Below are 23,522 nucleotides of genomic sequence, written 5' to 3' on the forward strand. Positions count from 1 at the left end.
GGTACTTGACTTCCATTGTCCAGTAGGATTTAGCCGGTATAGATGGAGCCAGCTACGCACGGCTCTGTCTCTTGCACGAACTATTGGACGTGTACACGCTAGACATGCATGTGAGAACCTACAGAAGGTGGTATACCATAAGGGGGACAAGCCATGCCGAGAGGAAAAAGCATGACTGACTCTGGTGGACAGGAGAGTGTAAGGTCCGAGCGACGGATAGCGCTGTCCTCCCGCAGCCATGTCGTCGGTATATCTTCCAAGCTCTTTCAACCACCCCGGCCGTAAGCGACTGGCCAAAGAGTGACTGCTGCTGTTTTCAACGAGACTTGAGACTCCTACAGGACCCTCAGCAGCGGTATTCCCTTGCTGTCGAGAGCTGATGTGCATCGCGCTTGTGTCGCGGAGTATTATTGAGAGCAAGCCCTCGGTCCGACGAAGTCTAAGGCGCCACGGGAGGGGCTGGCGCCCAAGCAAGAGGCTGCGAAAAGAAGCATCGTATAACCATCGAGTACTCCCAGTAGGACAAACGGAACATCGAAGCGATCCGCGGTGCTCGACGTCCGGCACTTGCAAAGAGTTCGGTCCATGTCAGCATACACCAGACTAAGGGTTGGCAGACCACGGCACAGGCATAGCTCCCGGACATGAGTAACAGCATGAGGTCGGATTCGTGACGAGTTGTTGGACATGGCAGCCAGCAAGCTAGCCGCAACGGCTTTGCAGGATCTTCGCTGCGGGAGATTTTCAAGACTTACGACAATAGCGTGTCCATGATAGACGATGACCTTATCATCGCTGCAATAGCTATACAATGAGCAGTTGGGCTGTTCTCCACGATTGTGGGAGTTGTTGATTAGACGCACCTGCTGTTGGCACTTTGAAACCTGTAGGGGTGTGCTGGATCCCTCAGTTTTGAGACATCGCCGTGTTTATTCACAAGATCTTTTTTTTAAGCAGTAAGCTTAAACTTTCAAGGTTCGCTCCTGCTAAAAGACCAGAGGCGTCAACAAACTTCAGCCCGCCCGGTTCCTACATAAGCGTCCCAGAGGTGGAAATTGCCTATTACGTGCGTACATGCAGAAGTGACAACCAACGCTAACTCGACATCAACGTCGATGTCTACTCGTGGGCCGATTGTGGTATACCGTGCAAAGGTGCGTACGCATTGGGCCACAGCGGTAGGTTCGTGGCTGGCATGGCGCCCTGCTTTCGCCTATACCTTCGTTTCCAGACTAGTCTTCGGTTGCGCGAGTCGTCAACTCGTTCGGCATCGAGCACTTGATTCATCGGGATACAACGCTCGTCGTGCAAGAAAAAGAGAAGTGGAAAGAATGGGTAATTGTGAATACATATGCCTAATTCTAAACGACAAAACACCATGGCTAATAACATCCCACATGCAAATCGAGGTCCCACGTAACAAGAAACACCCATCAGAATCCATCCAGCTTTTTAATTGAGGACAAGTCTACTCGTCGTCGCTCTCATCTTCGCTCTCGCTGCTTTGGTCAACGGCCATGACATCGCCGTTCTTCTCCACATCTTCGTTAGCAGGACTTGACACCTGGAGCACAGGCATCATGACATCGAAGCCACCAGTACCAATTCTTCCAATCTTGCCGACGACAATACGCCCGGAGGGACCGCTGAGGTCGTCGAAGTCTTCCTCCATGACTGCATCGCGAAGAAAGCCAACAGTGGTCTCGAAACTCATCTTCATGAACGGCGAAGTGTTGCCCTTGATACCTTGACGGGAGAAGGCTTGGTAGCCACCGCCACGGGTCATGTAGTCGGCGATGAGGTTCAAGTGGCGCTGGTCAACACTGATACCGTGACCACCGAAGACACCAGATACCTCGCGGACGATGGACGCACGGCAAGCCTCTACACCGTACAAGCGGAGCATGGCAGCGATGTCATTGGTGAAGAAACGGTTGGGGTTCAAAACGTCCTGGTAGGTGCGCATGGCCATAAGGTTCTCACCATCAGTCGTAATCACATCGACATCGCTTTCTTTGCCAGTGTTCATGTCCAGGAAGTTCTTTTCCTCCATCACCGTGCAGGCACCAAGGCCAGGAACTGATTGAATGAGAGCGTCGCGAGCACAGTTCTCCACCAAGTTGAGCATGAGAAGCTTGGCGGTCTCTGCAGCATATTCGATGGTGAAGGTGCATGATGCACCAGTCTTGTCGTCGAATTTGAATGCTGAGACATCGTTGGTGTATTTGTTGCTCTTGATGCGTTCCTCACGCTCCTTTGAGTTGTAAGCAACCTTCTTGATGCTGGCTTCGGCGTCATCCATGTCGGAGTCGGAGTCGTCGGAAGTGTTGGGGCTGCCAACGAAGCCCTCGTCTTCTTGCTCCTCAGGTGTAGTCTCACGACGACCACGAGCTACGATAGCCTCTTCCTCGTCATCGGGATCATCGTAACCGCCTTGAGTCTTGTTTGACTTGGCCTTGTCACGAGTAGCGTCGTCATCGCCCTCGTTGTCAGAGTCGTCGTCGCCACCCTCGCGTTCACCCTCGGGGCGTCCAGATTCTTGCTCGATAGTACCGGCAGACTCGCCAATCTCGGGCATGGCATCAGACTTTTTGAGGGTCTTCTGGTCGCCCTTCTTCTTAAGCTCCTTGCGTACGATGGCCTGGAGTCTGGGAAGGAACTTGGTCTCGATGGTGCGAGCAACATCCTCGACAGTGATAGCGTACTCCTTGGTGTACTCCTCAGAGGGATACATTTGCAGGCGGACGGTGTAGGATTTGGCCTGCTCATAGGCGACACCTCTTCCAATCTTCTCGGTGACCGAGACCTTCTCAAGAGTCTCAGCGAGACTAAGTCTGCTAATACCTTTGGCAAACTGTTCGCTTTGCTGTTTGGTGATCTCAGGGTTGATGTGCAGAGTCATGGTAGGCGTACCGATTGTGGCACTGGCTGTCATGACAATTTCACGCAGACGAGGAATACCAAGTGTGACGTTCTTTGCAGCGTGACCAGCCAAATGGAAAGTGTTGAGTGTCATCTGTGTAGAGGGCTCGCCAACTGACTGACCAGCAACAACACCGACAGCCTCACCAGGCTCGACGATCGACTTGAGGTAACGAACGTCGATGATGGCCTGGAGACTCTTCTTAGTTAAGCCAGAGACACCTTCAATGTTGCGCTTCTTGTCCTTGATGAGCTTGTCGGGGTTTTCGTCAATGTACTTCTTGGCATCGCGCATGAGTTTCTCAGACGTGCTACCAGCGAAGCGTGCGGGTGAGTAGATCGACAGAGCAGGGTCACTGGCTCCAAGATCGCCGGTCTTCCTGTATTTCTTTTCGGCACTCCTGTTGTACTCAGAAGCCTCGACGCTCATGATACGGCCGAACTCCGACTTGATGCCAAGGTTGTGGAACATGGACATGTGGTTCTCGGCGATGAACTTGAAGTCTGAAAGGTACTTGGCCTTGCCAACATCTAGACCATCTTCACCGTAGATGAATTGGATGATGGATCCATCGGCATCGCGAACCGTGGTGTCGTACTCAGACTTAAGACCCTCCATACCCTTGATCAAACATCTCTGCAAGTATCCGGATCTGGAGGTCTTGACAGCAGTATCAATCAAACCTTCTCTTCCAGCCATGGCGTGGAAGTAGTATTCTTGAGGTCTGACACCAGTCAAGAAACGATCAACGATGTAACCGCCTGCTCTGACACTTGTCTCAAAAGGCTTGAAGCAAGGCAAAGTCTTACCACTGACCATGACGGGGACTCTGCGTCCTTCCAGAACCTGTTGACCAAGGTTACAAGAGATCTGGTTGGCGTTGACACCAGAGCCCTTGGCTCCGGAACCAGTCATGGCTTGCATTTGGTTCTTGGGGAAAGGCTTGACCAGACCAGCAGGCAGACAGGTACTTGTAACGTCACCTGAAACCTTTGCAGTAGCTTGGTTCATAACAGTATCAAGACCAGCTTGCTTTCCGTCTTCGCGGAGGACTGCTTCGAGACGCTTACGCAACTCGGGATCATTGGAGTCTGGGCTCTCGCTTTGTAGAGAGACGTACTTGGCAGCAGTTCCGAGACCAGCAGCGTTTGACTTGCTGAGGGCTTCTCTTCTCATGCTCTCGCCCTCAGGAGTAAAGATAAGATCTTCAACACCACATGAGAAGGCGCGCATGTGGAGCATCTTGGTCAAGAGACGACCGAGAACACTCATGAGCTTTCCAGCAATAGTATGCCCGTAAGCTTCGTAGATAGCGTTGACGACACCGCCACCACTTGGTCCTATCTGTGCTTTGTCCAAAATACCGCAGAGCAGTTCACCGTCCTTGAATATGATGACCTGTTCCTCTGAGTTGGTACCCCACTGCTTAGCAGCAGTGGACGACTTGGAGGTCATGGTGAGTCCGGGGAAGTCCTCAGGGGTGAGGTTCTTGAGAACAGATGAGACGACCTGCTTACCGGTCCAGAGCGGGTAAGGCTTTCTGATAGCAGGTGGCACAGTTTCGACACGTCCCGAAGTAGTGTGGTTGTTCTCTGGTCTGAGACCGGCGTACAGCAGTTGGTGGTAGTCCTCACGGCCGAAGAATGTGTCGCGGTTAGTCAACCAGACACCCATCGAAATGTGATCTTGAATCAGACCACGAAGGGGCTTTCCAGCGGTTCCTGATAGATATTGATGATCGTTATCAGCAATGCTGATAGCTTCGGATCTGGCAAGCTCATTTTGAGGGAAGTGCAAGTTCATCTCGTCACCGTCGAAATCGGCGTTGTAGGTGTTACAGTTGGCGTAGTGCATACGCAGAGTCTTCTCGCCAGGCAGAACGCGAGCTCTATGACACATCATCGAGGGCTTGTGAAGTGTGGGCTGTCTGTTCATAATGACAATATCACCATTGTTCAGATGGCGATGAACCTTCTTGGTCTTCACACCACTGACATTGGTGCTTGAGGGAGCTTGAAGTTGATTGGCAAGGGCGGTACGCTCTTCGGCGTTCTTGATCTGCAAGTTGATGACTTGGCCATTCTCGTTCTCGATGGCAACAGCACCTGGCCAGACGTAAGGTCCGTTAATGACAGCTTGTCTGAGGTCGTTGTAGTTGTGATCGTTGACGGGTTCAGGGTAGGTCAGCTTTAGGGCGAACACAGGTGGCACACCAATCTCGTTGGTCTCGATGTTCGGGTCAGGCGAAATGACGGTACGGGCAGCGAAGTTGACACGCTTTCCCATCATGTTCTTTCTGAACAGACCCTCCTTCTTTTCCAAACGCTGCTTGATACCATCTTCGTTTCTCTTGCCAGCGCCACCTTGTACAGGGTTGCGGTCACGATCCAGAAGTGAGTTGACACCATCCTGGAGACGAATCCAAGCGTCCTGGAAGTCGGCGTAGTTCCTCGGCCGTCTAGCGTACTCGTTCTGGAGGAGGCCGTTGAGCTCCTTGTGGATCTGTGTCATCTGGTCGCAAACGTTGATGATGTTCTTGTAGAGGGAGTTCTCCTGGGCTTCGGCAATCTCGTCGGCACCAGTTCTGGCTTCGGGTCTGAATCTGTTAGGGGGAACAACCAGGTCCTTGATGAAGAACATCTCGGCACTCAGAGGAGCGCCTCTGCGGCCTCTTGAGCGAGGAGTGTAAATCATGCCCAGAACCTCTGCGTCTTGCTCGAACAGCTGGACAAGGTGTGCGTGTACTTGGCCTGCGTTCAGATAGCTTTGCTTCTCCTCCTTGTCAGCCTTGGAAGTCGTTGTTGCTGTCTCGGTTTCCAACGCGTTTCCTCCTGCAACCTCTTGCTCGATGTCGAGCATCGAGATGTCTTCTCCTTCTCCTTCTGACTCTACGGGCGAGTCCTCGAGGTCTGCGACAGCTTCGTCCTGAGCAAGACCCTGCTTTTTAGCCTGAGCCTCGCGCTTCTTCTTCATCAGAAGCAAAGGGTCCTGAGCCTTGAAGCCTGCCTGGACCATAGTGATTCTGTCCTTCTCGGACAAAGGTTTTCTGAAGATCTTGACGAAACGATCCTTTCGGTACGTGGGTGAGATACCATTGCAGTTGTTGCATTTCTTGCTCTTTGTGATGGCGTAGAGGAATTCCTTGACAATGGCACGCCTCTCATTTGCGACAGCCTCGATTTTGGTATCGGCCCAGTCATTGCGCTTCTTGCTGAAGCCAGCCTGCTTGATAGCGTTCTTGACGAAAGCGTTTCGGCGGGCAATGATGCCCTTGGTGTCGGCGTCCTGCTCGTCGTCCGAATCGTCCTTGTCGGCCTTTGCGCTCGAGGCGGAGGTGGAGAGGGTGATTTCGTCGACATCGTAGCACTCCTTCAAGAGGCCGTACTTGACAAGGGTAAGCTTGCAGACAAAGCGATTGACCTCTGCACGAGACATCTTGAGCTTGTGGCAATAGATACATTTTGCGCGCAGCAGACGCAAACATTGGTCCATGAAAGTAGGGTTGTAGACGTGAACGGGAAGCTCAATATGACCGCAGTGACCGGGGCAGCCGAACTTCAGATTACAGGTGGTACATCTACACGCGTCGAGTTAGTCTAGCTGCTCAGCTCGAGGCAGAAGCAGAGAGCCAACTCACGAGTTGTCGCCGAAGTTTCCGAGAGCAGCATCGTAGAGACCACCGGGGACAGGGTTCAACAGGGTGTCGAATGTGGTAGGGTTGGTGATGCGCTTGACGGACAAGGCGCGGATCTCGTCCGACGGCAGAAAGGCGAACTCGACGCCGCCAATCTGCGACGATACAGGTTGCGAGATATTCATGCTGGCGATGTAGAAGCTAACAAGCAGCGAAAACAGCTTGAAGCAACACAAAGTCGTCGTCGGCCGCAATGAACGACGATGTTCTCATAAAAAAGTTTCCCTTCCCGACCCGACTTGAACTTTTCGATCCGGGGAAGGAACGTCCAGCTGCAACGGCAACTGCCGCAAGTCGCAAGTCGCAACTGCCTAGGAAAGCTGACATCGTCACTGCAACTTTTACGCCGTGCTTGGCCGTGCTCCGCTTCGACACTTTCTGGGCGATCTGGACTTCTGCCTCGACCTTGTCGTCGACCCTCTGCTCCTGCTCACTGCCCCGATCGCCCTCCGACATGTCAGAGAAACGCCCCTTACCTGGCGACATTCTGGACGATGGTCACGATTCAAAGCGTCCACGCTCCGCGCAAGCATCACCGGCCCCTGACAACGATGTCGAGCGCAAGAAGCGTGAAGTCGCCGAGCGCATTGCTGCCATGAAGGCTCGGATGGCAAATAGAGGAGGCCCCGCTGGCTCTGGCACTGCTCCTTCGCCTACTCCCGCCGCTGCCCCGCCAGCCAATTCTGCGAATGATATGCAAGCTCGTATTGCTGCTATGAAGGCTCGCCTACCAGGGAAAGCCGCCCCAGCCTCTCCCTCTTCCGCGTCCGCGTCAGCATCGACTCCCGCTTCCACCTCAGAAGATGTCAGGAAGGCTCGCATTCAGGAACAACTTGCTGCCATCAAGGCAAAGGTTGCCCTAAGGCAGCAGCAACAACAACAACACCAACCTCCAACCGATATACCCACACGTCCTGCCGCCCAATCATCCGGCTACGCCCCTTCTCCACCTGTTCGAGACGATGTCGCCGCAAGCGCAAGAGGTGGCTTGAACGTTGGATTGCATCCTAGCTTGCTGGGTGGTCCATCAAGGTCTGGCAACAACAAGAAGCAAAGAGACGAGCCCGCAAAACACAATCCTTATCTGGCTGGTGATGACCAAAAAACCACGCTTCAAAATGAGCCATTCTACGACCCCTCGTTGCAGAAGCAGAAAGATCGCAAGTCCAAGCAGCTGCTCTTCAACCAGAAGGGAAAGTTCATGGCTCAGGCTGAAGCTTTGAGGCAACAAGCGAGAATTGAGCAAATGGCAAAGGAGATGCAAGAACAAGCGCGGAAACAAGCAATAGAAGAGGCCACCGAAAAGTCCTTCTTAGTCCCGGCTCCACCAGAAATCGAGTGGTGGGACGAAGGTCTCGTGACCGGAGGCAACTACGAGAACCTCGAAGCTGCAGACAAGATTAACATGGATGTCATCACAAGATACGTCCAACATCCCGTTCTCCTGTCTGCGCCTCAAGATGCCAATGTGCCTGCTCCCAAGGCCATGTATCTCACAAAGCAGGAGCAGAAGAAGGTTCGGCGACAACGTCGTATGGCAGATCACAAGGAAGAGCAGGCAAAGATTAGACTTGGCCTCAAGGCACCGCCTCCACCGAAGGTCAAGAAGTCAAACCTTATGCGTGTTTTGGGCAATGAAGCTGTCAAGGATCCTACCGCGGTCGAAGCTCGTGTAAATCGCGAGATCGCCCAGCGTGCCGATGATCACGAGACGGCCAACGCTGAGAGACAGTTGACAAAGGAACAACGTTTAGAGAAATTGGCTGCTCAGCAAGAAGCTGATGCTACTTTGAGTATGAGAGTACTCGTCTTCAAGATCGACAACTTGAGTTACGGAAAACACCGCTTCCAAATCAACAAGAATGCCGAGCAACAGGCCTTGACAGGCATCACCATCTTCCATCCCAAGATGAACCTGGTCATCGTTGAGGGTGGTTCTCACAGTATCGACGCGTACAAGAAGCTTATGCTCAACCGCGTAAAATGGACTGAAAATGCCATGCCCCAGAGTGTGCGTGAAGGCAATCAAGAAGCCAACGCTGCTTGGCTTAATGCTTTCGATGAGGATGGCAAGCTCAAGGACAACACGTTCAACAGATGCCAGCTCGTTTTCGAGGGCGAGGAGAAGCAGCGCGCATTCAAGCGCTGGATGCCTTACAAAGCCTGCGAAACCGATGGTGAAGCCAAGGATGTGCTCGGCAGGTACAAGATGGAAAACATGTGGACGCTGGCACAGTCTCCAGCATTCCAGTAATTACGAAACACGACATATACAACAGAATAATACCGCCCTTGAGAGGGGAATGGGATTCATCTCGACATATCAAGAGTCCTGCGATGCAACTCTCATACGAAGTAACTTTGAACAGCTGACCTGCTCGGTAAGCAGCACCTTGTCATGGAACAGTTCGGCTCTGGTGCTGCGTTTCAGATTCCAGCGTCTCTTCTTAGCTGTCTATAGTAAGTCTTGGCAAAGTGTCCAACCTCAAACCCTACGATGCATGCATTTTGCTATCTGCCGCTCATTACAGATTTTCTTGAAATGATCAATGTGATGAACTATCCAGACTTCGAGGCATCCTAGATGTGCTTCGCGTGTCTTGCAACGAATTCGTGATTGACCTTGAGTCAATGGTTCCTTCCCTCGCGCAGGCGCAATTTATCTGAAGCGAAACCACTGCGGGGCAGATCGTGAGCTTCTTTCGACATCGCTAAACGCCTGATGCCAGCCCCTTCATCTCGTGCTGCAAAAGACTCCGTAAATTCTATATCCCGTGGTCTGACCGGAGCCACAATCTAGTCGGCGAATAGATTGGACTGTAAGAAATGTAGGACTTTCTAATGTATGATATAACTCTGTGCTATGTCCTCCACAACTCTAGATCCTTTTTCTCTCGAGCCAGCCTCGATTTTCGCATCTTCATCTTTCCGCATCTTTCTTTTCGATTCATTCCTTAAGAACACGAGTTGATCTCGTACTGCCATTCATTCATCAAATCTCCCGGAAATCGAGATGTACTTCAATTCTATCGCTCTGACCACCGCCCTGCTGGCTGGATCCAGCATGGCCGAAATCCTATGGGATGGTCGTTTCACCGACACATCTGCCGCCGAGATCAACAAGTGGTCCTGGGAGAACCAAGTCGGCGCCTATCAGTACTACATCCACGGATCTGGCGCGACCACCGACTATGTCAACATCAGCCCTGACTATGTCAATCCAGCCGATGCCTCCTCCTCGGATGGTGTCCGTATCACTGTCGATGGCACTTCCTCTTGGAACGGCCAGACTATGATGCGAACTGAGCTCATCCCCTCCACCAAGGCTGCCATCAATAAGGGCAAGAAGTTCTACCACTTCAGCCTTAAGCGTGCTGCCGAGAACGCCCCTGATGCCAAGGCTGAACACCAAGTCGCCTTTTTCGAGTCCCACTTTACCGAGCTCAAGTATGGTATCGACGGTAGCGATGGAAAGTTGCAGTGGATGACCGACGGTAAAGCCCAATTCGATATGGACTTCGATGCTGATGTCTGGCACAACGTCGCCTATGGTATTGATTTCGATGCCAACACTGTCGAATTCTACCACTCTACTGGCGCTGATGAGTTGGTGTCCAAGGCTGGTCCTTTGAGTGCTTCTGTCAGCTCTGATGGTGCTGACTGGCATGTTGGTGTGCTCAAGTTTTCCCAGACCAAGGAAGACTGGTTCTTCAGCAGCGTTTACATTGAGGATGGCGAGCTGACGACCGCTATCTCTGGTCCATCAGATGATTTGACGCCAAAGGTGTCGTCATCTGCTGCTCCGGTCTCTTCATCCACTATCGCTACAGTCAGCTCTTCCCAGGCTGCTGTCGTTACAACTTCGTCTTCTGTCGCTGCAGCAGAGCCTACTTCGGTCGTTGCCCCTCTCTCAAGCCCATCCAGCGCTGTACCCACCACTCTGCAGACTATGACCCTTCCCACCAGTCCCAACTCTAGCGTCTCTGCTATCGTCGCTACTACTTCTGCTAGCGCAGCTGCGCCCTCCTCTACCGACGACGCTGGCTGCGCTGTCGAGTATGTTTACGCTTAGATGCAATTTGGTCGCAATCGTCGCTTGCTGGCTTGAAACGTCTTTGTATCAAAATGTACGATCGGTTGCTCTACATCAATACTTTCATTTTCACTTTCTCTAGCCGGAGTGTGTTTGTGTTGTGGCTGTAATTAGTTCAAGAATCACCTTTAACTTGGCAAATGTAGAGATCGTCAACTTGTTCTCATGCAACACGTCAACTTGTCTTGCCCCCTAGCACAGCAGATGCCTCTTTCTTTACTTCACCACGAAATATATTCTTCCTTACGCGTGAAGGGCATGAGATTAACAAAAATGTTATGTTCATCGTCATCTTCGTCATCTTCGTCATCTTCGTCATCCTCGTCGGTCATCCTAGTCATCTTCGTCATCCTCGTCGGTCATCCTAGTCATTTTCGTCATCCTAGTCATTTTCGTCATCCTTGTCATCTTCGTCATTTTCGTCAACGTCCTTGTCATCTTCGTTGTCATCATCATTGAGATCATCATTACGGCCATTACTATCAAAACCATTGCCATTGTGGTCTCGAAGAACACGACCAACCAAGTAATGATTACTTGCAAGTGAACGGAGATAGAAATCATAGCTCATGTCCCGATACCATCACCTGATGCGGCAGTACAAACATATGCCACCTCAGTATATATTTGGCAATCTCATCTTCCCTCTAAGCAATGTCCAAACCCATATAGAATCTACGAGTAGAATGTCGAAGAAGCTGAAAACAAGTGACCCACCAAACACGATAGAATGATACGTCCAAGCATCATCAGGTGTGATATTGGCTTCACTGACCACAATAGCCCATGGTAGCACCCAGAGGAGGTTTGAGATCAAGCTCTGATACAAATACCATCGAGGTCGTGTGGCGAGAAGGATTGCTGCTAGCTGTGTGGACAGAGCATAGAAGATGTAGCACCAGTCGATTGTTCTCCACATCTTTGCTGTGATTTGCGAGACAGCCTCCGATTCAGAGAGGTAGAAGGCAAAGCGACGGGTACCGTATTCAGACATGAAGATGCAGAGAGGGATTTCAATGCCCAATGCGATGAAACAAGACCATAATGCGGGTCGTATGATGTTGTATATCTTTTGTCGTGATGCTGTGGGTCTTCTGTCTCTGTCGGTTTCTTTTCTCCACTCTCCCCATGAGTGACCAATGAATGCCAAGGTAGTTGCCTCGAGAGCTTGGACGGGTACCATAATGAGACCCCAGCGAATGGACGAAAAAATACCCCATGCAGTAGCATAATCGGAGCCCATCGCTACTATGCCGTTGACCAACCATAGATATAGTGTGTTTCTGATGGCAGATTCAGCGAAGGTCAGAGTACCCGGTCTCGCCAGTGTCCTCAAGCATGCAAAGCTAGGTCGAACAGGTTCATGCGGTTGTGCCATGGCTCGCGGTGTACCTGTTTTGTATGTGACGAAGCAGAAGTAGGCGAGACCGAAGAGAGCAGCGGTCATGTTACATGCTAGCTGAGTAGCAGCCTGCATATTGACTGTCGGCGTAAAACTGCCGACATGAACCTTGGAGATGATCAGGAGGTCAAGGACAATATTGATCAAAAACTTGACGGTCGATATGATCAGAGGTACGTCCGGCTTATCGAGAGCTCTCGTGCTGGTGGACACGGCTGTCTCGATTGCCGATGAGAGGGCCGAGAATGCCGAGATTCGTATGTATGTCAGAGACGCAGCTCGAACTTCAATCGGAACAAACCCACCGGCGAATTGTCTGGCGGCACCCACGAAAGCAATGGACATGATCAGTCCGAGGATGGTTTGAATAATGATCAAGGTGAAAGATAGGCTGTATCTTGAAGATATGGATCTGTTTGCCCTGTCACCAACGATCAACCAGGAAGCGCGTGGAAGGCCTTCGTTGAGTACTTCGGCGACCACTCCAATGTATGTGTAGCTGTCTGTGGTTACAACCATTGACGAGTCGATGTTTGCGACCCAAAGTTTGCTCAGTGTGCCATAGAGAGCAGGTAGGATGAAAGCACAGATGTTGAAGCCTAGCGTTCCGGTATAGCTGGTCGTGTTAGCACGTTCGTCGATGCGTCCTCCCAGATACGGTCGACACTTGTTACCTTCTACGGCTCCAAGGCCTTCGCGTGGGATTAAGCGACTGCTCGTCCTGTGAAAGTCGCGTGGCTCCCACTACAATACTATCAGCTGGGGCCATACCGTTCAAAGGCAAATGAGAGAAAGCGGCGATGATCTTGTGTTCTGTAGAAGAGCAAAGTGAGTGGGGCAAGAGGTATATTCAGATAGACATTGGGAGATGGGACGATCACCCAATCAAACTTCCTTGGCTACGTGACAACACACGATACTTACGGCAACGTGCATGGTGGATGTGACTTTGGGCTGCTAGTATTCTCAGAGAACCTAAAGAGCCTTTAATGTCTTCTCGGAGAGTGCAAGTGACTCTATACAAACTTGGGCGACGAAGGACGTCCATATCGAAACCATGAACCTGAGGCTTGACCCTCATCTAGACACCATGATTCCCAACGCTCAGCCGGAGACGAACGATCGCATGAGAGTGGAAAAGTAGACAGCGCCGGCAGACAGCTCTATTCGAGTGCGTTGTCAATCTATAGCTAGATGGACCAGATAAGCGGCATAAGTCACAAGGAGATTTGGTAAGTGAGAGCGAGGGAGGGTCATGATCGGAATCTGGGAGCCCCCGGCTTGGCGCGTTCTCTCAAACATCTTGCACCGTGTTTTCCCGCCGCTTGTTCTCCACGCATACGACGACTCCCTTTGATCTTGGACAGCGAATCTGAAGAAGCGAAAAAACACCAAAATGTCTCCTATATCACAAACCCCCAAACTTGTATTCCACCACCGGATTGACTACGCTGTTCACACACTTTGCCGGACTTTTGCTACAGCTTCGATCAATTGTTTACCAAAGAAGATGAGCCAAAAGGAATACAACGCCGCATATTACCAGGCGAACAGAGAGAAACTCCACGAGCTAAACGCACGGTGGCGCGCCAACAACAAGGAAAAGCTAGCCAAGTATCAAATGCAATGGTATCGCAACCTAGAAAGCAGGGGTCCCGAAGTTGTGGAGCGCTGCTTGCGCCGAGCTCGTGAAAGGGTCGCAGCAATACGTGCGGACCCCGTGAAACGGCAGAAAATAGCAGAGGCATATAAATTACGTTATGCGACTGGCCCCTACAGACCAGGGATCCTCATGAGAAGCTGGGTGTTGAATTGCAGCGATCTAGACGCGTTCCGGTGGAAAACTCACACGCCAATCATTCACGCTCAGGCGGTTCGTCAGACTTGTGCATCATGCGGCAAGTCCAATCGTCGAGGATCACGACTTTGGTGGAGGCGACACCAGGAAACGAGCTCGGCAGATCTTGAGCTCTATGACTGTCATAGCTGCTACACGAAAGATATAAAAGCTGCCATGCCTATGGGCTTCGAGGGCCATGTTTGGGGCTTTGGTGCGACTCCCAAGCCATGAGAGCGTTCTCACTATCGAGAGCAGGACAGAAGGTCTTCAATCCACCATAGGCTGATGGATACAATTTCGACACATTCAGAAACAAGCAGTCATCTGGAAGCAGGCGGAAATTTGTATGAACAAGTGGTTGCACGAATCGACAGTTCTGGATAGCCTAGTCTTGTGGTGAAACCATGTCAGATGGTGGTAGGAGCTGCATCGAAGCATAAAGCAATTCAGGTTACGAATGAGGAAGGGGTAAAGCAAGTAGTGCTCTTTGACCGCGACAGGCTCATCGATGCATGACACGACATTCAAAGGGGCAAGGGAAGCATAGGAGCTCTGAACAACAAATGTACGTTCGTCTTTGATGGAACATAAACAACTATAAAGTTCAGAGGTAGTGTAATTAGTAAGTGAGGAGGGTGCACTTGAGAAGCACGTATTGCGTATCATAGTCTGATGTAATTGGACATCGCGCTACCTCCTACGAATTTCTGGACTAACTTGCATGGCATAAGACAAATGCCTCATGGCGTAATTTTTGAGGCGTCCGGTATCTTGGCACGCTCAGAAAGATGTCTCTCCATGCGCTGTGCTACTCGTGCTGGATTTCGAAAGACCTCGAAGGCATGACATATTCTCTGCGTATGCTGATGCTCGTTTGGGCACCGCAAGACCTCCAATGCAGGCGCGATATCATTGAGCATTCGCACGACCTCATCTATTGCAAGACCAGATACGAAACCGGAGACCTCCATGGATTTGAGATTCGGAAACAGCGGTGCTTCTAGCTCCAGAAAGCGGCTCTCCTTGATTCTTCCTATGAGACTGATGAATCTAAGTCTTGGACAGAAGCGTGATATTGCTGATATGATGCTATCAGGAACAGTATCTCTTCCGAAGAATATTTCGACATGTTCCAGGGAAGGAAGCCCAGAGAACATGGCTTCCGAGTCCCTTTGTGACCAGTTGGTCGTCGTAGGATAGAAACTGCCGCCAATTTTCAAAGTGGAGAGTTTGTGCAAAGAGCTCAGAGCTATGAAGTCGTGCTCCAGAAGTCGTTCACCTGAACCGCCAGGTGTTATGATACTAAGCTCACGTAATTGTGACAAGCTAGAGACGTGCTGAAGACAAGGCTCGTTTGAGCTTGCAAAAATCGCGATTTCGAGCTTGGTGACCGCACCGAAGCATTTTGTGACCCAGGGCACTGCGTCAGAGTATACTTTCAATCTCAATTCTTCCATGACTGGGAACGGAGCAGTAGTGCTCTCAGCAACACGCTTCAGATCGTTAGCACCGATGATGCAGTTACGCAGCTGTGAGAAGCCACCATCAGCATAGTCGCTATTCTCGTCATGACCGACCACAGACTCTAGAATGAGGTACTTGAGGTTCGGGTTGCGAGATAAAGCCTGTAACACATCGTATGTGATAACGCCATCATAATTGGAAGCAAAGTACACATAGCCGGGATAGACGCTCTCGAAGAGTCGGGCAAGATCTTTTGGTGCAATGTCCCAACCAGGAACTGAGAACTTGATAGTTTTGAGATTCCGACACCGATCAGCGACATCTGATAGTAATAATGGTCCGATCTTTGCGTCCGAGTATGCACGATCTTCAACACTCAGCGTCTCTAAAGTAGATTGAATGTAATCTGCGAGTCGATATCGCTGGTATTCATCGCGACTGCAGTTGTCGAAAGTGACTTTCTTCAGCTTGGGGAATTTCAACCCATCGACACTCGAGTGTATGGAATCATCATAGGAGTGAATGGAATCATTGTAGCTCATCCTGAGGTCAAGGGTAGCCATGCGCGAAGCATAATACTGGCGACGAGCTCGGGGTATTGATGCAAGCGATTTTGCCATGAGGTAGACATCTGCTCGCCACAGCTCGTCTAGAGCAAGGTTGGTCCATTTGCTGTGCACGCGAGCACAACGAGCCAGCTCTCGCCAACACCTATCATTATGCAGACTCCGGAACACCTCCAGCTTCAGTTCAGAGAGATTCCAGAAAATCACAGATGCCATGTCGGGAGAGGACTGTGATTGTACGTGCTTTGTCGAGCTTTCGGATTCACTGGGATCGGTATGAGGAGTTTCTGGTCACTGCGCTTTATAGTCGTGGGAACTAGGCAACAGCTGCCTATTTGCCGAGGCTTGATATTACAAATTACTCTGCGTAGATGCTGCCTCGAGGTACTACATTTCTAAGTTGGAGTGAAGTCACCGAGCAAAGGATTTGCATTAATTCCCTGTAGGGCTTGTTGATAGAAAATATCAGCAGACACACACAACAATATTAATAAAAGATGCGAGCGTCCAAAATCAGCAAGCAGCATGAAACAGTCCCGGCTTGTGATTTTCATGACCCCAACCCATGGCCTTGATCACCGCCAAGACATGTGCTGTGCGGGCCGCAACATCGTGCAGCAAAAGCAGAGCGCACCTTCTTGTTTGAATGTAACGAAATCAACGGATGTTGACTTGGTAAAAACACTATGCACAGTCTCCTGTGATCTCATGAACCCAACCCGATTTGAACGGATGACCTTGAGGTGGTTCCTATCAAAGGCATGACACCATTGATAAACTGGAATCTCACGCGCTACCGCTGCGCCATGGGTCCTTCGATGTGGGTCAAGTCGCTTGTTCGGACTATAGACAGTCGTAACCGTCAAAATTTCCATCATTCAGCACAACTTCAAGACCACCCGTTCAAATCGAGTTGGGTCCATGAGATCACAGGACACTGTGCGGGCTCCTCGTCATCGCTTCGCGATGACTCGAAAGCTTCACGGAACTACGCGACAACTACTATCTCATGCCCGCTTCCAGCTACGCTTATCTTGTTGGCTCCGTCATAACATCATCTGAGAGCAAATCTCGGAGATGTTTACCACGATTTTGCCCAGAGCACTGAGCTCCTCAAGACCATGAACTGGTGTTTGCAAATTGGAACATTTCCAGATACTAACACGCCTCTATGCTTCCACCGTATCATCATACTCAAGTGTCTCCCGCGACGACGATGACATTGGCATCTTCCCGTGGCTTGGAAACCCGCATAACACGAATAATATCTCCCGTAGCAAGACCAGCCTTGTATCAAATCAGTACTTCACATCTCTCACAACTCTCACACCTCTTAAACTTACAATCTCAGGAGCGTGAGTAGGATGCAACCACTTCTTTCCATTCTCATGCCACAGCAACTCGCCCGCATTATGGAAGAAGCCCACTTGCTGCTTCAAGCAAATATTACACCATACGATGTTCCAAGCGGTAGTTGTATCAAATCTGGTGTCGTCCTTGAGAGTGATGCGTAGGACTCTGGTCTGAGGGCCGATGGTGCTGTTGGGGTCGGGATCGGTGGTGGAGGGGAGGATGTAGGTCACGCAGGGGATTTTCAAGGGTGGTGGAGTCTGAGATTCTTCATTAGAGGACGATGAGGCTGAGGACATACTCATACTTGCATCTGCGAACTCGTGTTGGTGGGAGGTTGCTTCTCTGGATGTGGCTGTGATGTTGCCAAAGTGGAATCTGTGGGTATTCCAGATGTGGTCATCTTGTCAGGTGAGGAGTTGACATTAATAGTGACCTGAAGCGTATTGCAAGATTCCCGAGCTCGTGGAGAGTGATAGAAATCATGTGTGTTTGCTCTTGCAAGAAAGAATCATAGACTTCCGAGTAAGGACAAAAAAGCATCCTGCGTGTTTGACTTCTGATGACAATCTACATCATGCTCTACTGACATCACAAAAGAATCAGACATTGTAACACCACATCAGGAGTCGGACTTCCAAGGAGATGTGTTCAAGCGGTTGAAAAAGACTTTTCCTTTCCGGTTTTCGTGTTCTCATATCTTCGTGACCAGCACTTCCGATTGACTATTATCGACTGTGCGAGCAGACCTCCACGATTACTTCTTCTTCTTTCCTGTAGCCTCCCATGCCAGCATGAAGTTTTTGGATCTCTGATGCGTTCCTGACTCCTTGACTTCTCGTGAAACAACTCAAGACATTCCAGCAGTTCTCATTGCTCTCTCCAGCCTCTGGATCTCATGTACACCAGCACCATGCTCGACGTCGACAGCAGCAGGATCTCTCGACAACACACTGTTGACTTCGTGATTGTTGATGTCTTCGTCAGAGTCGTCTTCCATGGCAGCAGCAGCAGCAGCTTGTTGTTCATTCCACTGACGCACTCTCATGTGTTGATACCGGATAGCTCTTCTGCGACGTCTGCAACGGAAGACATGCTGTGACAAAGTCAGTACAAGAGACATGATGTTAACAGTCAAAATGAAGACTGTCAAAAACTTACACAACATCCATTCTTATGGATATACGCCATAAACGCAACAAAGAAGAACAAGAACGACATCATAACATAAGCCTCCAACACAGCCGTAACAGGCGTAGTCCATTCTCCCATATACCTATAATTCCCCTCTCAGTTAGCATTGCACCTGCCAATGCTCCCTTCTCAATCAACCAAACACAAAAACAAAAAAAACTCACCAAGCTACTTTGGCGTCGTGAGTTTTAGAATTGTGGTTTGCGTCGATAGTGGCAAAAGTAGAAGAAGATGCATTGTTGTCAAGACCAAACTCGACACCGGTAGATGGGTAAGCGATGATGCGCATGGCGTTTTTTCTTTTCTGTTTTCGGGGGAATCGTCGAGAAAATAGTCAAGGTATGAGCGGATTTCTTAGGTAATTGATCTGCAAGGGGGATGCGTTGCGGCGTTGGTGATACGGATTTGGAAGGAGTAGAGCGAGAAAAGAGGCATTTTTGTGCTCACCGGGACAGCCTGATCCCCGCGTGTCATACAATGTTAGACTAGATGCGATTGTTTGTACGCAACTTTTGCTAAGTGTAAGTATTGTAAGGAGGTGAGAAGAATGGTCGTTGGTATTGGCTGAATGATTGTTCGCTTGATCACTCACAAATGTGCAAGTTCGAGCATTCTTCTGCCAAGCGTTATCATTGTTCCTGTTATTACAATCGCTTGCCTTTGCACCTCATTAATCCACAGCGTGTTATGTTCATGCTTTGTCCCAAGGCAGAGAGAAAGTGCCGACCCAGTCCTCAACTTCCTTTCTCAGCTGGACGACCTCTGTAATCTCCTCTCCTTCGCCAACATACTCTCTGAAAGCGTTGACACTGCCAGGGTTCTTACGACCAGCCTTCTCGGCTGCCTCCTTGGCAACTCCGTCCAGTCTGCGAGTGATCTCAACAGCACGGTGGACGACATCAGCAACACGCTTGAAGTCCTCGGGCTGGAAGCCACGGGTAGTCATGGCAGGAGTACCCATACGGAGACCACCAGGCTTCATGGCAGACTTGTCGCCAGGGACGGTGTTCTTGTTAGCAGCGACACCAACAAGCTCGAGAATGCGCTCGACACGGGCACCGTCAATGTTCTTGTCCTTAAGATCGACCAGAACCAAATGATTGTCAGTGCCGCCAGAGACGATGGTGTAGCCAAGACCGCCCTTGTCCTTTCCATTTCCAAGGCGGGAAGCAAAGGCCTTTGCGTTGTCGAGGACAGTCTGCTGGTACTGCTTGAACTCGGACGACTGAGCCTGCTGCAATGCAACGGCCAATGCGGTGATGGTGTGGTTGTGCGGACCACCTTGATGGCCAGGAAAGACGGACGAGTTGATAGGACCTTCAAGATCGTACATGATCTCATTGCCCTTCTTGTCGGCGCTTCGTACGCCCTTGCGGAAGAAGATCATGGCTCCACGAGGACCGCGAAGAGATTTGTGTGTAGTGGTGGTGACGACATCTGAGTAGTCGAAGGGAGAAGGAATGACGCCGCCAGCAACGAGACCGGAGATGTGAGCCATGTCGGAAAGGAGGTATGAGCCAACGTTGTCGGCCACGTCGCGGAACTTCTTGTAGTCGATCAATCGGCTGTAGGCTGAAGTACCAGCAATGATGATCTTGGGACGGTAGAGCATAGCCAGCTCCTGTAGTTTGACGTAATCGATCAGACCAGTCTTCTCGTCGAGTCTGTATGGCAAAGTCTCAAAGTATTTTGAAATGGCCGAAATCTTCTTGGTGGGAGTTTGGTAACCGTGTGACAAGTGGCCACCGTGAGGGAGATCGAGACCCATGATGCGGTCGTGTGCATTGAGGAGGGCTGAGTAGGCGTAGAGGTTGGCAGGCGATCCGGACAGGGCTATGATTGCTATTAGCTGCGTGTCGAGGAGGGGTGTGGCTTCTCAGACATACGCTGGACATTGACGCCCCACTTCTCTGGGTCGAGACGGAAGGCCTGGAGGGCTCTCTGCTGGCACAGTCTCTCGGCCTCGTCAATGTGCTCGTTTCCGCCATAGTATCTTGCTCCGGGGTATCCTTCCGAGTACTTGTCTGTTGAGGTCAGCCTGTGACAATTGCAACGTGGCGAAGAGTAGCCTACTTTGCATGACACTGCCCAAAGCATCCAGGACTGCTTGGGATGTGAAGTTTTCCGAGGGGATCAGGTTGATAAAGTGCTTTTGCCTCCTCTTCTCCTACACGGATATCAGTGGCTTGTAGGCTGGCTAGTCTTGGGCTTTGTCGACCTTTTGGATAATGTTGTATACAGTGGGATCGGCCTCTTCGAGATCGGCCGAGAGCAGCTGGTATACAGGTCAGCCATGTGTTGGTAGATGGGCAAGGACGCTTGGACGATTGTCTACCTTCTGCTGTCCCTCCATGGACAGAGCGCGGCGGGCTTGCACTTGCAAGGGGCGCCATGTCGCAGCAGACGGCCTCGTACACGCATGCGACGCACGCAGCAGCGACGTCGTCCTCAGGCCTGACATTGTGTGTGGTGATGAACAAGAAGGTCATGGCCAACCTCCAGCCTCCAACCTCCGCCTAGCAACATCATCCCACTCCCGCGACATCGACTTCCCCATCCGGCTAGTCTTGTCTGGCCTGTGCGCCCCGCCTATTTCTTGCGCGCCCGCCTGGGATCCTCTTTCCCCCTCTTACAACTAAATCCAAGATGATGAGATGACCTATCTGGCAGACAATCTCACTCGTTCGGCTTCTGTCGGGTGACGTGGGTGTTGCTGAGACGTCTGGGGTCCCAAACCACCATTTTTGCAGGCGATTTTCGTACTTCCTGATTGGAATCTTGTTGTTTCGTGTCATCTTCTCGACACTGCGCTGCTTCATCGGGCGCCCAAATCAACTATCAATCATCATGACACAGTACAAGCAACTGTGTTCTTGACCAAACACATCCACCTTGGCTGCCTTGGGTCTCTGTCGACAAGTGTACGCCGTAACTCTTTGCATTCCATAGCCCAATCGGGCCACCTATATCTCACGTCCCTTGTCGGTCTGTGCATATCTATCTAGCGCATCGTACAATCGTCCAAAGACTCCTCCATGCCAACTCTTCAATGCCTCCCACTCTGTGCTCGGTAGATTCTTGCTTGCCATTTGTAGCCAACCACCAACGATCAAGTCCGCATAATTAGCCGTTGCGCCGAGCACGAAAGGTCCGCTCTGGTCTCTCGTGAATACTCTGGCCAGATCTCCCAGACTCTTCTCGAAAGACACCAGCACCTGTTCCCGTTGCTCCCCGACACACGCGAATGCGTCGAAGGACTCCACGCCCGCGCGTTTGACAAATACTTGCTCGCCAGCTGGCTCCAAAAGCATGCCCTGTAGCATGAGTATAACATGTGCTGAGAAAACTCCATCCACGCTCATGTTGAACTGCGCGTAGTTGTCGTGTTCTCCTCCTCGGATGTCTGACAGCGGCACCGGAGAGGCTTGCTCCGGGATAAACACGTAGTCGAGTTTCTGCTCAGGAAACAAATCCGAGCTTGAGTCCGGGTACGTTTTTTGCAGATACTCGGCGATGTAGAAGGAGTCTCCAATTGCCTCGCCGGTGTTGGGATCAGTGATGAAAGGCAGAGTGTAGTAATCACTGCCATCGCCGTATTGTCTAGCAGCAGGCAGTCCTGCCCTTCGACGGACTTTCTCCACATCTGGCAGCGGTACCCAAGTGGTGATGTAGGGAAGGCCCTTGAAGTTCAATGCCAGTCTAGTCTTCCATGGGTTTGGGGCGCTGGCTGTCTCTTCCCGGGGTTGTTTGAATGCTATGTCGTAGAAGTCAATAGGCTCGAGTCCTGAAGCTGACATGTTGGACGGAGTCAAAGTGAGCAGAGAGTGTTGTGGTATGTCGATGTTGTGGTATGTCGGTTTGCGACGTCAACTGAGAGCGAGCGAGCAGATCAGGCAATTTGTAGGTGACTGTGTTTGCAGGTCGAGTCCGAGGGGGGGGCTATGTCCTTTTCAACCTATCAACGTGTGGTATACAATCTTGGTCACCGCTGCTGTGTCATACGTCACAATGCGAATACGAGATGCCTGATACGAATACGAGGACGCGTGATGTGTTGACAGAATGACCCTGCCTCAATACCAGAGCTCTGATTATCGAGCAACGACGACCATGATTGCAATATTATCATCATCGGTAGTATGACCACACTCATTGCTATCGTCCGAAGACGAAATGGGACCGCCACTATGGACCAGCGTTCAGGAACCGAAGTCCAAGACCAACCTCGAACGCTCTCGTTGAACGCAATAGATCATGCACATGTGACTGGACAAGCCTGTGTACTTGACCGTGATCATGCAACATGATGCAACTAAAGATCTTTCATACTCATTTTTATTGTTCTTGTAGGCAAAGAGAGACGATCCAAGACCACTGCAGAAGATCAAGTCAAGTCTCGCCGTAGCTGTTGGGACTTCACATTTGCATCATGGCGGACTGAGCTCCGCCGACACAAGTACTTTCCCATCCGTTACAACATCTCTATGCTCGGTCATTTTCTCGGATCGGGAGCCCAATAATGAACATGAAATCCTCCTCAATAAGATGTACCGTGGTATGATGCCGCCCCGTTGCTGCTGCGCCGCAGTGAGCTGTTCCTTTGACGTTCAGAATTTCGCGTTGCCCTCGAGTCAGCTACCAATTGGCATGCCTCACAAATCTTGAGCGTCTCAACTTTGATGGCTGCGGCTACCGAGCCCGCCCCCCTGCCGTTCGCCAAACAATCAAAACCAAAACCTTCCCAAAACCCCCAAACGGTGTTTGCGAATCGGAGTCATGTCCCTTCGCTAACCTTGAATGTCGTCAATGCTCTGTGGTTCGGCAGTCAGTTACGTCGTCGCATGCTCCTTTCTCAAACTCAGAATCGTACACCAATTCAGCGGTCCAAAGCTAGCTGTTTTCAGCATGCCCTACCGAGCATCAACGTCCCGAGCATGTCTTCGACTCTGTATACAGCGAGGGCCACACTCAATAATTCCAAGCTTTCGCTAGGTAA

General features: G+C 50.8%; 11 protein-coding genes across 11 annotated transcripts; 4 read left to right on the forward strand and 7 right to left on the reverse strand.

Moving 5' to 3' along the window:
• Positions 1–1,468: 1,468 nt before the first annotated feature.
• Positions 1,469–6,742, reverse strand: AUEXF2481DRAFT_61973 (uncharacterized protein; the record flags this gene model as incomplete). The annotated part of the gene is made up of 2 exons (XM_013492836.1): positions 1,469–6,500; positions 6,561–6,742. The coding sequence occupies 2 exons, from the start codon at positions 6,740–6,742 to the stop codon at positions 1,469–1,471; spliced, it is 5,214 nt and encodes a 1,737-aa protein (XP_013348290.1).
• A 329-nt stretch (positions 6,743–7,071) lies between these two features.
• Positions 7,072–8,871, forward strand: AUEXF2481DRAFT_1132 (uncharacterized protein; the record flags this gene model as incomplete). The annotated part of the gene is made up of 1 exon (XM_013492430.1): positions 7,072–8,871. One exon carries the CDS (start codon positions 7,072–7,074, stop codon positions 8,869–8,871), a length of 1,800 nt encoding a protein of 599 aa, XP_013347884.1.
• A 759-nt stretch (positions 8,872–9,630) lies between these two features.
• AUEXF2481DRAFT_1133 (glycoside hydrolase family 131 protein) lies at positions 9,631–10,689 on the forward strand (the record flags this gene model as incomplete). The annotated part of the gene is made up of 1 exon (XM_013492431.1): positions 9,631–10,689. One exon carries the CDS (start codon positions 9,631–9,633, stop codon positions 10,687–10,689), a length of 1,059 nt encoding a protein of 352 aa, XP_013347885.1.
• Positions 10,690–10,782: 93 nt separating this feature from the next.
• On the forward strand, positions 10,783–11,248 carry AUEXF2481DRAFT_188198 (uncharacterized protein). The gene has a single exon (XM_013492977.1). It carries the CDS (start codon positions 10,876–10,878, stop codon positions 11,167–11,169), a length of 294 nt encoding a protein of 97 aa, XP_013348431.1. The 5' UTR covers positions 10,783–10,875; the 3' UTR covers positions 11,170–11,248.
• Positions 11,249–11,326: 78 nt separating this feature from the next.
• On the reverse strand, positions 11,327–12,881 carry AUEXF2481DRAFT_45739 (uncharacterized protein; the record flags this gene model as incomplete). Its single annotated transcript, XM_013492782.1, has 2 exons — positions 11,327–12,728; positions 12,787–12,881. The coding sequence occupies 2 exons, from the start codon at positions 12,879–12,881 to the stop codon at positions 11,327–11,329; spliced, it is 1,497 nt and encodes a 498-aa protein (XP_013348236.1).
• Positions 12,882–13,438: 557 nt separating this feature from the next.
• Positions 13,439–14,438, forward strand: AUEXF2481DRAFT_188364 (uncharacterized protein). Its single transcript, XM_013492978.1, has one exon. It carries the CDS (start codon positions 13,509–13,511, stop codon positions 14,181–14,183), a length of 675 nt encoding a protein of 224 aa, XP_013348432.1. The 5' UTR covers positions 13,439–13,508; the 3' UTR covers positions 14,184–14,438.
• On the reverse strand, positions 14,438–16,377 carry AUEXF2481DRAFT_188306 (uncharacterized protein). Its single transcript, XM_013492979.1, has 2 exons — positions 15,530–16,377; positions 14,438–15,445 (listed from the first exon to the last, which is right to left on the reverse strand). The coding sequence occupies exons 1-2, from the start codon at positions 16,196–16,198 to the stop codon at positions 14,693–14,695; spliced, it is 1,422 nt and encodes a 473-aa protein (XP_013348433.1). The 5' UTR covers positions 16,199–16,377; the 3' UTR covers positions 14,438–14,692.
• A 641-nt stretch (positions 16,378–17,018) lies between these two features.
• Positions 17,019–17,861, reverse strand: AUEXF2481DRAFT_189218 (uncharacterized protein). Its single transcript, XM_013492980.1, has 3 exons — positions 17,640–17,861; positions 17,326–17,592; positions 17,019–17,269 (listed from the first exon to the last, which is right to left on the reverse strand). The coding sequence occupies exons 1-3, from the start codon at positions 17,733–17,735 to the stop codon at positions 17,177–17,179; spliced, it is 456 nt and encodes a 151-aa protein (XP_013348434.1). The 5' UTR covers positions 17,736–17,861; the 3' UTR covers positions 17,019–17,176.
• Positions 17,862–18,182: 321 nt separating this feature from the next.
• Positions 18,183–18,815, reverse strand: AUEXF2481DRAFT_1137 (uncharacterized protein; the record flags this gene model as incomplete). Its single annotated transcript, XM_013492432.1, has 3 exons — positions 18,183–18,428; positions 18,494–18,608; positions 18,691–18,815. 3 exons carry the CDS (start codon positions 18,813–18,815, stop codon positions 18,183–18,185), a joined length of 486 nt encoding a protein of 161 aa, XP_013347886.1.
• Positions 18,816–19,217: 402 nt separating this feature from the next.
• Positions 19,218–20,879, reverse strand: AUEXF2481DRAFT_45740 (uncharacterized protein; the record flags this gene model as incomplete). Its single annotated transcript, XM_013492783.1, has 5 exons — positions 19,218–20,359; positions 20,413–20,550; positions 20,600–20,693; positions 20,745–20,801; positions 20,862–20,879. The coding sequence occupies 5 exons, from the start codon at positions 20,877–20,879 to the stop codon at positions 19,218–19,220; spliced, it is 1,449 nt and encodes a 482-aa protein (XP_013348237.1).
• Positions 20,880–21,209: 330 nt separating this feature from the next.
• On the reverse strand, positions 21,210–22,646 carry AUEXF2481DRAFT_35564 (uncharacterized protein). Its single transcript, XM_013492701.1, has one exon. It carries the CDS (start codon positions 22,321–22,323, stop codon positions 21,490–21,492), a length of 834 nt encoding a protein of 277 aa, XP_013348155.1. The 5' UTR covers positions 22,324–22,646; the 3' UTR covers positions 21,210–21,489.
• Positions 22,647–23,522: the final 876 nt, after the last annotated feature.

This window comes from Aureobasidium subglaciale, assembly GCF_000721755.1.
Source record: "Aureobasidium subglaciale EXF-2481 unplaced genomic scaffold scaffold_1, whole genome shotgun sequence".
Lineage (NCBI taxonomy): Eukaryota > Fungi > Ascomycota > Dothideomycetes > Dothideales > Saccotheciaceae > Aureobasidium > Aureobasidium subglaciale.